This window comes from Mycena indigotica, assembly GCF_014461135.1.
Source record: "Mycena indigotica strain 171206Taipei chromosome Unknown Mind.scaff0027, whole genome shotgun sequence".
NCBI lineage: Eukaryota > Fungi > Basidiomycota > Agaricomycetes > Agaricales > Mycenaceae > Mycena > Mycena indigotica.
In genome coordinates, this window is record NW_023503026.1 from 88,195 (window position 1) to 100,163 (window position 11,969).

At 51.6% G+C, this 11,969-nt stretch overlaps 1 protein-coding gene across 1 annotated transcript; it reads right to left on the reverse strand.

The window, feature by feature from the left end:
* Positions 1 to 250: 250 nt before the first annotated feature.
* Positions 251 to 2,265, reverse strand: MIND_01433400 (uncharacterized protein; the record flags this gene model as incomplete). The annotated part of the gene is made up of 7 exons (XM_037370712.1): positions 251 to 371; positions 420 to 646; positions 678 to 1,012; positions 1,065 to 1,403; positions 1,450 to 1,870; positions 1,917 to 2,175; positions 2,231 to 2,265. The coding sequence occupies 7 exons, from the start codon at positions 2,263 to 2,265 to the stop codon at positions 251 to 253; spliced, it is 1,737 nt and encodes a 578-aa protein (XP_037212878.1).
* Positions 2,266 to 11,969: the final 9,704 nt, after the last annotated feature.

Sequence of the window (11,969 nt, forward strand, 5' to 3'; positions counted from 1 at the left end):
GTCACACGCACCGCTGGTCCAGCTTCTGAACTGTGTCTGGCCCAAACAACTTGCACATTCGAAAAGAGGGAGTAATAATTAACCCCCAACTTGCACAGAAACTCCGAGAAGGCACTGACAACAGGGGCCTGGGAGTCGGAACCAAAACGAAGCTTGGCTTGTATCGACTGGTGCTTTATTGCATACCCTTCCGAAACATCTTGTCACGAGCCACCGCAACCGCAGCCTGGCGGGCCTCACTATCAAGCAGCTAGAGCTTCTGGCGTCGTGCAGCATCTGACTTTGTACCCATCAGGTGCATCAAGTCCACTGTTGTATTACAGCAGGGACAAATGAAGGGTGTCATTGTGCGAATAGCAGCCAGAAGCATCCTACATAAGCATTCAGCAAAGCTCATCAGAGTGGAATGGCACACTAACTTCTCGGGATAGTCATTGGAGTTGATCAACAAGCGAATAAATGCTTGTCGTCGAGTACCTTCTCCACAAGTCGCTGGCTCGCCATGACAATATGCACGAGCAAGTTCAGGCGTTAGGATAAGTCGCCATACTGCCTGGAATAGATCTCTTCGCAGCTGTGCGATGACAGTTCTGGTAGGAGCTGTCCCGTAAACACGATGGTATTCATCGTAGACTTCATCGGGGAGCTAAAAAAGAACTATTAGCCTGCCAAGTTACCCAAGAGGATAGGACTACCTTCGGAATATATGCCAGATGACGAGCCAGCATTTTCGAAGGTTTAGCCCGCAAATATTTCGAGTAATTTGCGACCCAGCCATATATCGGCCACATAGAAGCAGTTCCGAAGTTCGCAAGATGTGTCGCATCTGAGTGGATAATCCAAGCCACCACCACGGTCTCCAACGTACAGCTGTCAGCATCAGGACGGTTACGGATTTCTTCCTCAAATTGAAGGAGAGCATCAGCCGTGTAAGCTTCTCCGTGAACGCGTTCGGGTCCATGACTGGAATTAACCATCAGGATATGGCCCTTGATGTTCATTTCCGCCATTCCTGGGTCGCAAGGCAGCCTTGGTGACCTCCAACAAGTCGCGATATTAGACACCAGCAACCTCGAAAAGTGGTGCCTCAGCTTCAGCAGCTTGGCTCCTGGCTTTGGCAAGGCCAGACGAACTGTTTCCCTCTCGCCATTCATCCTGCGGGTGCTCTGGATCTGAACTAGCATCTTCTTCGCCAGGTGTGGACCCACCAGCCATCGACTCATCAAGTCTTCTCATCTCACGGTGCGCGTTAAAGCCGTTGAGGTGTTCGCGATTGAAACGGGGCTCGAGGATAACATCATGAACGAGTTTATTGAGGGAAGATGCAGTAACTACAGTCGTGTCATATGCCCAGTGTAGCAACGAGAAGATCGACCAGTTCTTGAATGGCCCACAGGAACCATCTGGTTGTTCTTTGAACGTCGGAGCCAAGGCCAGCTAGTGGATGACGTGGGACTTCAGGAGTCACGTTGAAAGTGGCTGCATCAAAGGCCTCGTCTTCGCCGTTTGTCGTTGGCAGGCATTGCGGCAATTCTTTGAAAACAGCAAAGACACCGAAGTCGTCGGGCTCTGTAGCGACGTATACGCCTGGTACAGGCAAGGTGTTGCTGGAGGCGGCGACGAGTACATCTACCACCGGTAAGGTCGGGGAAGGAGATCGCATTGTGTCGATTTCGCGCAGTTGGGGAAGTGGAATGCGTGTAGCGGCGGGAAGTACATCAGGGACTGTTCGAATGGGTTGTTGCGCTATTCGGGTGGACCTGCGAGGACCAGGAGATCGATTGGGAATGGGTAGCATGGGTTCGTCTTGGATTTGAGCTTGAGATTGCAATGGCGCTGTCGTAGGTGGTGGGGGTGGTAGATGCTCGACCTGTTGCAAAGTTAGCGAATTATACCACTTGCTGTACCATTCACACCTCCATAGTATCAACTACATTCACTGCCGCCTCATCATTAGCCTCCAGCAGCATGGGCTCCGCTTGCGCTTGCGAATTTGCGAGTGACTGGTGACGTTGATGCTGTTTTTGTGTCGCCAGCTTTTGAGGGATCACTTGTAAGCGAATAGACGTGGCGTGACTGACGCGTGACACGTTTCTTTCTGCTCGACCACCATGGCCAGTAGCAAGTCGTCTTCGGCTGCTGTTGCTGCCAAGTTGTTCCCCAGCTCGATTCAGCCTTACCCAACCGTCAACGACGCGAAAAAGAAGCCCAAGAGAACCAAGAAACCAACCCAGACACCTCCAACGCGACGCGCAGGACGAGCATGAGCAGGAGGGGGACTATAACGATGAGGAAGCGATGGAGCCGCGCGTTCCGGGCTGTAGGACGGCAGCCTCGCAAGAAGAAGGCGAAGAGTGGGACACGCAGCCGAATTGAGGCCAAATCTTTGTGTGTTGCATTCCACCTCCCCTTCACCATGCTCACGACCTCATAGGGAAACATACTTCCGCCATATCTACGACAAGTCGCGCATGCTTGCCCGCACAGCCCAACCCTTCATCAATTTCCGTGGAGTCTTTTGAAATCAAGCTCGACGAGATTGCCGAACGACCTATCCATCCTGACGACAAGCCGCACCTCAAGACATTCGACATCCTTGCGCAAACCATCCCTGAGCTCAATAATCTGATCAAGAAGGAAGACTACGACACGCTCGACAATGTTGTGAGAGTGGTGCGTGATTGTCCTTTCCTCTACGCTTCACACTCATCTGCTCAGATGCAAGAAGGTGCCAACCAAGCGAAACACGCCGACACGCGCCTCTGTCGTACGCAAATCGAGAAGATGATCCCGTTTTCCCCTGACACTGCCCTTTCGCCCCCCCTTCCTCATCAAGCACAAGCCCGACCGTGGCTTCCATCACCCGGAAACGCGCGCACTCCTTGTTGCGCAGGCGGATATCTCAAAGCTCTCGAATGAAAGGTACGTCTAATTTATTTGTGGTCCCAGTCTAATGTGCTGTTAGCAATTGAAGGACAACAAGATTATCTACAAGTACGAGGACTACCCAGCACTGATGTACGATCAGTTGAAGGCCACCGAAGAGGACGACGAGGCTGGGTTCATGGAGGGCCATGTACCAATCCGGGTGAACCAGGGATATCTGGCCACTCCCGTTGCTGACCGCATTGACAGGTTCTTCGTGCGATCCTCAACAGCCCTTCCAACGCCTACCAATGGCGTGAAACGGTCGAACGCGGAGCGGAAGAATGTTCGACAAGTTACGGGCAGACTTGTCGCGTACGCTCATGTTCAGGTATGTGATATTTCCCCAGATACTATGACTGATCCGCAATAGTGGCGATATTTGAAGAAGACGAAGACGATGAGAAGGTGCAAGCCATTCTCAAGACATGGGACAAGTACGTGTCCCCATTATATTATGCTAGCTCTGACCTTTCCTAGCGAGGTATTCGGCGAACGTCAAGTTCGGGACGCCGCAAACATTGTGTCCGATCCCACTTCCCGTTCCGCACGGCTTCGTGCTGCTCGTCACGCTCGCAAGGCCGCCGCTTCCACTTAAACACTGTGTTCTACTTGCTCCAGCTCCTCTGTCCCATTCCGAGAGTTCACAACACTGCTCATGTATTCTGTACTGCTACCAATTCAATGTCTGTAGTATCTATCTGCCCTGTTGTGCCCGATAAGGACGGCCAGACCACCACGTCCCATTTCTGGCCACCCGCAAACCAGATGTGGTGCCTCGACCGCCATATGAGGCCATGTGTGACCGCCGGGACACAATGCTTGGTCTCCGGGACGTCATACCTGGCCTTTCAGCACCATATTCCCAAACTCCCACAGTGGCTGGCACAAGTGATTGCAACAGTAGAATCTCAGTAATTTCAAGTACAGCGAGCGATACAACAACAATACGATAGCAGGTCGTCAACACGATTCACATGACCGTCTCAGAGTCGCACGGAGCTAGCAGTACATCACACCCACCGGCGTACTTCCCCGCCACCAATCAAGGTCCATGGGTTGACTGCAACGACGAAGTACGGCCCAGGTGATGAATTTCTGGTTCGCCAAGGGCAAAACGGCCAAATCGACGGCAGTTTTTCCGGTTGAGTAGTCCAGAGTGTCGATCGGATTCACCTTCCACCTGTCCATCCCCCACACTTTCAGAATATTCTCAGCCCAGATGCCCTCAATCCGGGGTGGCTCGTCTCCAAAGTGGTAAACCACAGATAGCGGCTTCAAGCCAGTCTCGATCGCCATCGAAGCCATCCCCTTGACTCGTGCGAACACAAAACTTTCAAAGTAGTATTGCAACACCCGACGGATGTACCCCCCGCTCCATACTGGCAATGCCACGAAATTCCGCCTCTGGATCATGGTCAGCTACATGAAGGACTGCTAGGTAAAACTAGACGCACGCCGCGTGTGCTGCGACAACGTCGGGCAGCACAATCTATGTGCTGGTCGTTCCCGCCGCTGGCACACTTTATCGCAGTAGTACATTTGTAGACAAGCAGAGCAAACTTTCAGATCGTGCTTTGATTTGACCGCGTTGCACTGGAAGCTGTTAGTAAAATCCACAAGAATGCTGACTGACACTGGCACCCACAGATTGGCAAATTCCCCTTCTATATTCAGCGCTATCCTTCCGGTCTTCAATGATATAGAACAGTTGCATCTGAGTCATCGAGCTGTCAGGTCGTGCTGCCTGCACCCCAAGGATAGTCCACGTACATTACGCTCCAGTTGAAAGCACAAGCCCCTCAAGATTGTACTTGAACCGTTGTAGTTTTCGAATATTGAAGATCTAGCGTTGAGAGCTTTCACGAGCCGTGGATTCCATATCGACTGCGAAAACGTATAGTAAATCTCCTGGAGCAGGGCTTCCCTTTGGCTGTCGAAACACTTCGCAAAATCGAGGTAGCGCAGAAAAATCTCGATCCCTGATACGACGCCAGTACCAATAAGCATCGGAATGCCGAATTGAAGGTATGACCCTTGCTTTTCCGCTAGCTGCAAGAACACATCCACTATAGTATCCATTGCCGTTGACATGTCCTGTTCGCTAATTTGCGCGCGGTCGGAGTCCAGCAGCGCCAGCAACATATGGAACAGCTTTTCGTATAGATTCTGGGCAACCAAAGCATCATGCATTTGAGGGTCGGCTGTCCCTCCCTCCCTGTAGATACAGCACATATAGCCCAAGACCCACACAGTCATTTCGTGCAGTCCCCAGTGGTGTTCGGATTCCGGCGAGCCACAGATAGCTAGCATAATATCGATCGCCTGTATGATTTTTTTGGCGAGCAGGGTAGGTCCGTTGAAACCCCGGGGGGCTGATAGGGCGATTATGTGCGGTTTGGCCAAGTAACCCATGAGGCGCAGAGTGCCTATTCCAAGTATGCCGATCCTGTTGTCGGTCACCCCGTTGTCGCGGCTTGCGCGGCAATGACACGCAGAAGTCGGCGACGAGCCCTATGTCGTCTAACAAGATCGCGGATAAATCAAGTACGAGTCGAACAGCCTGCTTCTGAGTCTCTGACTCCGGCTCGCTCTGGAAGTTGCTTTCGTCCACAATCGGCGCCAGTACGGCTGCTATATCGGTGAATCGTATGAGCGCACAGCCGGTTGTGGTCTGGATTTCTTCGCGAGACGCAGGACCCTCGACAACCTCGCCTTGCGAGTCCACAGCATGCGTCGGCAGTTCCAGATCGGCTCCAAACTGTATCAAGTTAAGTCTCCACTTCCAGAACGAGGGCCATGCTTCAACTGCCTCTGGCTCTGAGATGCAATTATGTTGGGCAATGAGACGCATGAGCTCCCACACTATCGCATACTCTGTCTGTCGGGCGGCCCAGATGGGGTCCGGAATTTTCGAGTCAGCATCAAAGCACGGGTCGTCTCTCTTCGAGCGGAGCGGTTGCTCGGGCATGTTTGAAGAGTTCAAGTAGGATTTAAACCATGGCCACACTGACGTCCAGGGAGTCGCCGAAGTTTTTGGCGCCGAAGTCCTCACTCGGTTGTGTTGCGCGTAGAATAAATTAAGGCGAGTATTGAGCGGGTAATTCTAAGGAAACAGCAGCTGAGTTATGGCACTTCTATAGCTGTCCACTCGTATTTCTTACCCAGAGTGGCTCAGACATGAACGTGAACGCAAACTCAAGAAAGTCACTCGTCACACCATCAAATTAATTTATCAAATTAATTTGATTGGAAGACTCAACCACAAAACTTTGAAAGGGCTACTACTCAGTAATCTACATGTCATTGTCTGTAAGCCCATCGAATGCACCATCCAATACATCTTCATCCTCTTTGACAACGGCTCGGACCGCATTTACAAGGGATCTACCCCATTCGGAGTAGAAGCGCTCGGCCATCCGTCGATGAATGTCTACCTGCCTTGTATCGATCCTGTAAGTTATGCCATCTAAGAAAACAGCAATGTGATCACTAAGCTACTCACAGGTGTCTCCTCGGTCTGAATTGGGTCTTGTTGCCTCTCTAATGCACGGATAAAATCGTGTGTGGTGACGTTGCCAAGAGCCCAGAGTAACCGGAAGTGCTCAAGCGCCGCAAAGGTCGCCATCAGCAAAAAAAACAAAAAAAACATGTCAGGGTTTACATACCTTTACAAACCCTCGCAAAGGCCCAAGGAGCACAAGCCATCAAACGGCCATATATTGCGACCACGAAGATCACATCGCTGACGGTTATGATATTGGACATATGGTTTGCTAGGAGTCGGAGCTATACAATGCCATGTGTTGCTACCTTAATGACATGCACTGAAGAACGATTAGATGGCGCTGTGAAATGAAAGAAGATATACTCGGGGAAAGCAGGGCTGTCCTTGTACTCCAGGGGCAGGAGCAAGCTGCCGTCGTAAGCGTCGTTAAACCCGCGAAGGTCCTTGTCTGTGCAGCCGCAGTGTTGGGGGTAATACTCGTGTCAAGACCAGTGGAATCGACAGGAATACCATCGGCGGTGTTGGTTGTGTTGTTGCTTGCGGAAGGCGGTGGCGGCAGACGGATCCAGTTATCGATCTTGTAACGAAGTGTGCCGGAGTCGTCTGAGCGGATGCTTTCGATTCCGCCGTTGACCTAAAAGATTAAAATGAGAAAATGAATGAGCAGCATGAGAAGCATACTGAGCGGGCGAGCGCTTGAGGAACTTGAAGTTGTGAAAGTTGCTGAGGATCATAGCATGAAGGCCGGTATTGGATTGCCAAAAGATATCGTAGGCGTCGCCAAGTCGCTTGTTTCCTATGCTGAAGGATGTTTAGCTTGATGAAGAAATGTCAGTGAAGCATAGGTGTTGTCTGTCTCGTCGCCAACAAGCCCAGTATCGCGGTTGAGCCCGTAGCGGATTATGGGCCCAAAATCTTCGAATATGCCGCTGCCAATATGCCGAGCCAGGATACGGCCAACTTCGTGAAAGTCTGGAGGGTTGTCCATGGCTGCTGAAGGGGCGCTTCATCGACTTCGCCTTCAGGTGGTGGGTTGCTGAAGAATGAAGAAAATGATGATATGATCTGTGACAGTGCAGATAACGACGTACTCTTGGCGTTTACGCTTGTTTGCCGCCTCCCCATCAAACGTCACCCAAATGTGACGACGGTCGTTTGAATATTCACTTCCGACCTCGATTCGTCTTGTTGGCAGCAATTACTTGCAGCGCTTCAAAGTCGGCCTTCAACTTGGCAAAGTCCGCACGGAGAGTGTCTTCGGGGTCAGTTGGGACAGAGTTGGTTCGGTCAACCAGAGGGGAGCTGGAGGGCGGAGTTGGTGGGAGTTGCGAGAGGGACATCGAGGATGCTGGGATATGCGAAGGGAGCAGAGACAAGGTTGATTTTGATGGGCCATGCTGGCTCCTCTCTTTTATTAAAGGTATGAAACAAGAGAGCTTCAGGTTGTTGACAAAAATCAGGTTTTTCCCGTCGCGCGCGCCCACGCGTTTTAACTCCTATCCTCGCGCGTTGACACGATCCTATAGACTTGTCGGTTCCGCCCATCCCATTTCTCATTCTTCGCGAGTACCCTCTGCATCCACCAACAATCTGTGGCGATGATCCTCTGGATTTTGCAACACAACCAAGTCCATCGACCAAGAAAGAACTCGAACGACCTGGTCCCGCCTGCCTATACCTTCCGCGCCGCTGCAGCACCCCGCAAAGACCCCAAATACTGCTGGAATACCCCTCCGACAACTCTCGGTCCGCATTATATGCGTTTTCTGGGCGTAACAGAAGCCCTGCAAGAGATAAGATATCGTATTGTGGTCCGTTTGCGCTTGTTAAAAGGTCAATATACTCACATAAAGCTCTAGGAAATCGACGGTATGCCCATATATCAATCTGTGACTCGCTTTTGGGCACGACCGTTGGAGAAGATTCGTCTAACGCGGACAGAAGCGTTATTGTCATCCGACGTGAATGGAACCCGGCAAGTGTTGGACCCGCGGCAAAATGGACAACGCGTCTTGGCCAGAAGCGCTGGCTGCTTGTGACACTCCAAGACGCGACGAACCACCTTTTGTCTTACTCACAAAGACCAGAGAATGTTTCAAAGGTATGTTTTCTTGCAAAGCTCATGTCTTCTGGGCTGAAGTTAGCATGATCAGGCAGTTGACATTATAAACTGGTGTGAGCGAATGCTGGTACGCCCTCCGCATTCACTATGCCTCTTATCTGACGGCTCTGAAGCCGTCGTTTTGCGGTCACCAACAGTGGGAGAACATGATCCCTCCGCAGAAACTTAACACCAGAATACCTAAGCGAGTCCGAGCTGTTCGTTTACTTGAATGATACTGTATACTTTACTCTGTTTGTCAATGAAATGCTGTGGCGCGAAAGACGGTAAAAGGATGGACATCCATAAGCCAATCAGTGGCTGTGCACACCGCTGCTTTTCGCCACGACTCTCATTGTCGCTCCCGGGCTGGGCGAGACACAGACACTAGTCCCTCAGGTAGGTGTTTTTTAGCATATTCCGGTCCATTCCAATCTAATGATGCTACGATAGGACTCGGAGCATCAGACATCGTCTTTTCAAATTTGCGAAACCTGTCCTCTGCCTTCATGTCCGCCTGACGATGAAGACACTCGACTACATCCTTTGGCAACTTCTGGTCGTCTACCTGATGACATACTACTGCGTTGCTGGGTGCAGTCATGCCACGAGCCCATTCGCCCGCTGTCCGATTTGCGAAGACATCAGCCGACTTGCAAACCTTACCTGCTTCCCAGCAATCGGATGCAGCTCGATGAGCGCGTCCGCACTTGGATTTATGAGTGGGGTTACAGGGTCAAGACTGCTGCAGTCGAGCGATTTCTGACTCCGTTCTCAGAGGTCCCAACCTCCGTATGGCTACTTTGAAATCGTTTTTTGACAACATCTAATTCTTACCTCTAGAATGCATTCTCCGACCGCCTCTCGCGGTTTAATTCCGACCGTTCCAAGATGCTCGTGCCCGATTTCATGCACGAGTTTGAACTTGGCGTATTCTAAGCCTTCTTCACACTTCTCCTGCACGTATTTCAAGCCTACGGCAACGGCTGCGTTTCTATTTTGGATTATCGGTACCGTCTTGTCCCAACATTTGGCCAAGCCACAATCCGTCGCTTCACCGAAAACACATCGGCTCTTAAAAAGCTGGCTGCGTGGAACTGGCAAGCCATTCTTGTCGTAGGCCCTTTGTCTTCTAAGCCTCAGATAGTTTAACTCATAGCTTGTCCAGTGCTCGATGCCCGTGATCGAAGGGCTTCTCGATGATCTGAGCGACAACTCCATAATTCTCGACATTCTCTTTACACTGCTGAGTTTCATTCATTCGCAAAGCTCAAGATACACACGGATGATACTAGGGAACCGATGTCCTCCCCAACCGCCGACCAATCGACACCCCCCCGTTACCAATCCCCCCCAACCATGGTTTTCGTTGGCGCGAACATCATCAGCACGTCAGCCAGTCCCTCTGCTCCTCACAGATAAGCATTGCCATTCCGGGGCTGCTCAACGCGCCAAGCTCCGGACCGTATCCGGCCGCCGGGCCGCTGGTCTGTCCACACCCGCCCTCCCGGTCGGCCCACTCGCGCCGTTTCGGGATCCGGCATCAATTAGCCGATCCCCGGGCCGTTACTCCGGTCCCGATTCACCCGCCCATCCGCTCCTCACTCCCGCCGTTGACCGACGCGTCCGCCGACGCCATCTCCGCGTTACTGGCTCCCATCGTCACCGTTGTCACCATCGTCACCATCGTCACTCACGCTCGTCGCGCTCCCGCCGTCACGCCCACTACCAACCACCTCGACCACCCATGCCGTCTGCCACAAACGCGACCGATGACCACCGACTCGACATGCGCTCGCGTTTGATCGTCCGTCAGACTCTCTCGCAATACCCCCTTCCCACCACCCAAGCCGAGTTGGTCGAAATCGTCTCCAAATGCGAGGAGGCTCTCTATAATCGCGTTCGGGCAATCGGGGGGCTGTACACTGCCGTCAAAGACAACAAACCTGGCCAAATTTATGCGCTCGGAAGTCGTACTTGACGATGGCCGTGTTGCCTTCAAAATTGGCTACACCACCCGTGGAAAGAAGCGGCTGAGGGAGTGGGAGCGGTGCCGTCCGCGCCGCTGGGAGGCTGTTTGGGAGGTCCCCACGCCGAAGCGGTTCGGTACGCCGCCAGGGTTCACCGCAGGGTCCGGCGCTGATGCGCGATCCAGAAAAAATCGCGCATTCTTGGTTTCGTCCGGCGTGGCTAGGCCATGTGCCGTGTCGAAGCTGTCGCCAGAGGCATCGGGAGCTGTTTGGGCTTACGGGATGTGGGGGCCGAGCTGGCGTGTTGATGGGGATGAGCTTCATTCTGGAGGGTATGAATGTGCCTGTTCGGCGCGTATATGTATAAACCAAATGCAATTAAGCGCTTTTCGCGCGTTCTCGGGCGCTCTCGCCTACCTACCCTTCGAAAAATATCAAGTTTTTATTTCACCAAATTCGTCACCCACCTAATCTTCACATTTCACCATTCGACAAGCGGCGAGTGCCCGATCTACAAACCAACCACTCGACAACGAGCAGCGAGTGCCCGACTCAACGGCTCACCCAGTAATCTCGTCCTCCCACTTTGCCGACGAAAAATGGCTCGTGCAACATCACTCCGATCCCTTCGACCACGCCACGCTCAGATACGCTCAGCATGGGTTCCGAGAAATCTAAGTTCTCGCCTTGCCCCATCCAGCAACGGACCGGCTGCTCTTCAAAATCGGACATTCGATAGATTGCTGGCGCCGCTTGCGCCAGAATAGATCGCGTTGCTTTGGACAAAGCTTCGTCCTTTTGCTGGCGTTTGCTGTACCTCACCGGATATATCTAGGTATCTTTCTATCTTCTAGCTGACCTGTTGATTAGAACGTGTATTCCACGACAACTTCGACTTTGCGTGCGATGCCTGGTTAGGCAGGGTGTACTGCCCTTTTTAGTTCTATACTTTGTTTCGCAATTCTGTCTATTTCCTTGTGGCTGTTAGGTGGTACCTAGGATCAGGTACTTAGTAGAAAGTGAGTTGCAAGGAGCAACAAGGGTCTCGGCGAGCAATCATAAGGTAAATCCATTTTCTGTATCTGATCATGACGGAAAGCGGTTAGAACCAAGTATGATGATACCAAGCATGATGATACCAAGTATGTATGATGATACCATACTTGATGATACCAAGTATGATGATAATATAACTGAGTCCCAAAAGACAATAGTGATCAGCATGGTCTGAAAAATGACAGACCCTCTCCATTTTCCCCTTTCACATGGGATTGGTGATCAGCACTGTTGGATGATGACGAGGATACGTACTGCTGAGGAGTGCAATCATCAATGTCTTCGGTCATTGGTCTCCTGTATACCGTCACCATTCCAGTCATTACATATCACCACATTTTCCCTTTATCATCATTTTTTGGGAAATATCATCACTTATTTTAAGTTTTGTCCAGAACGGACCGTCATA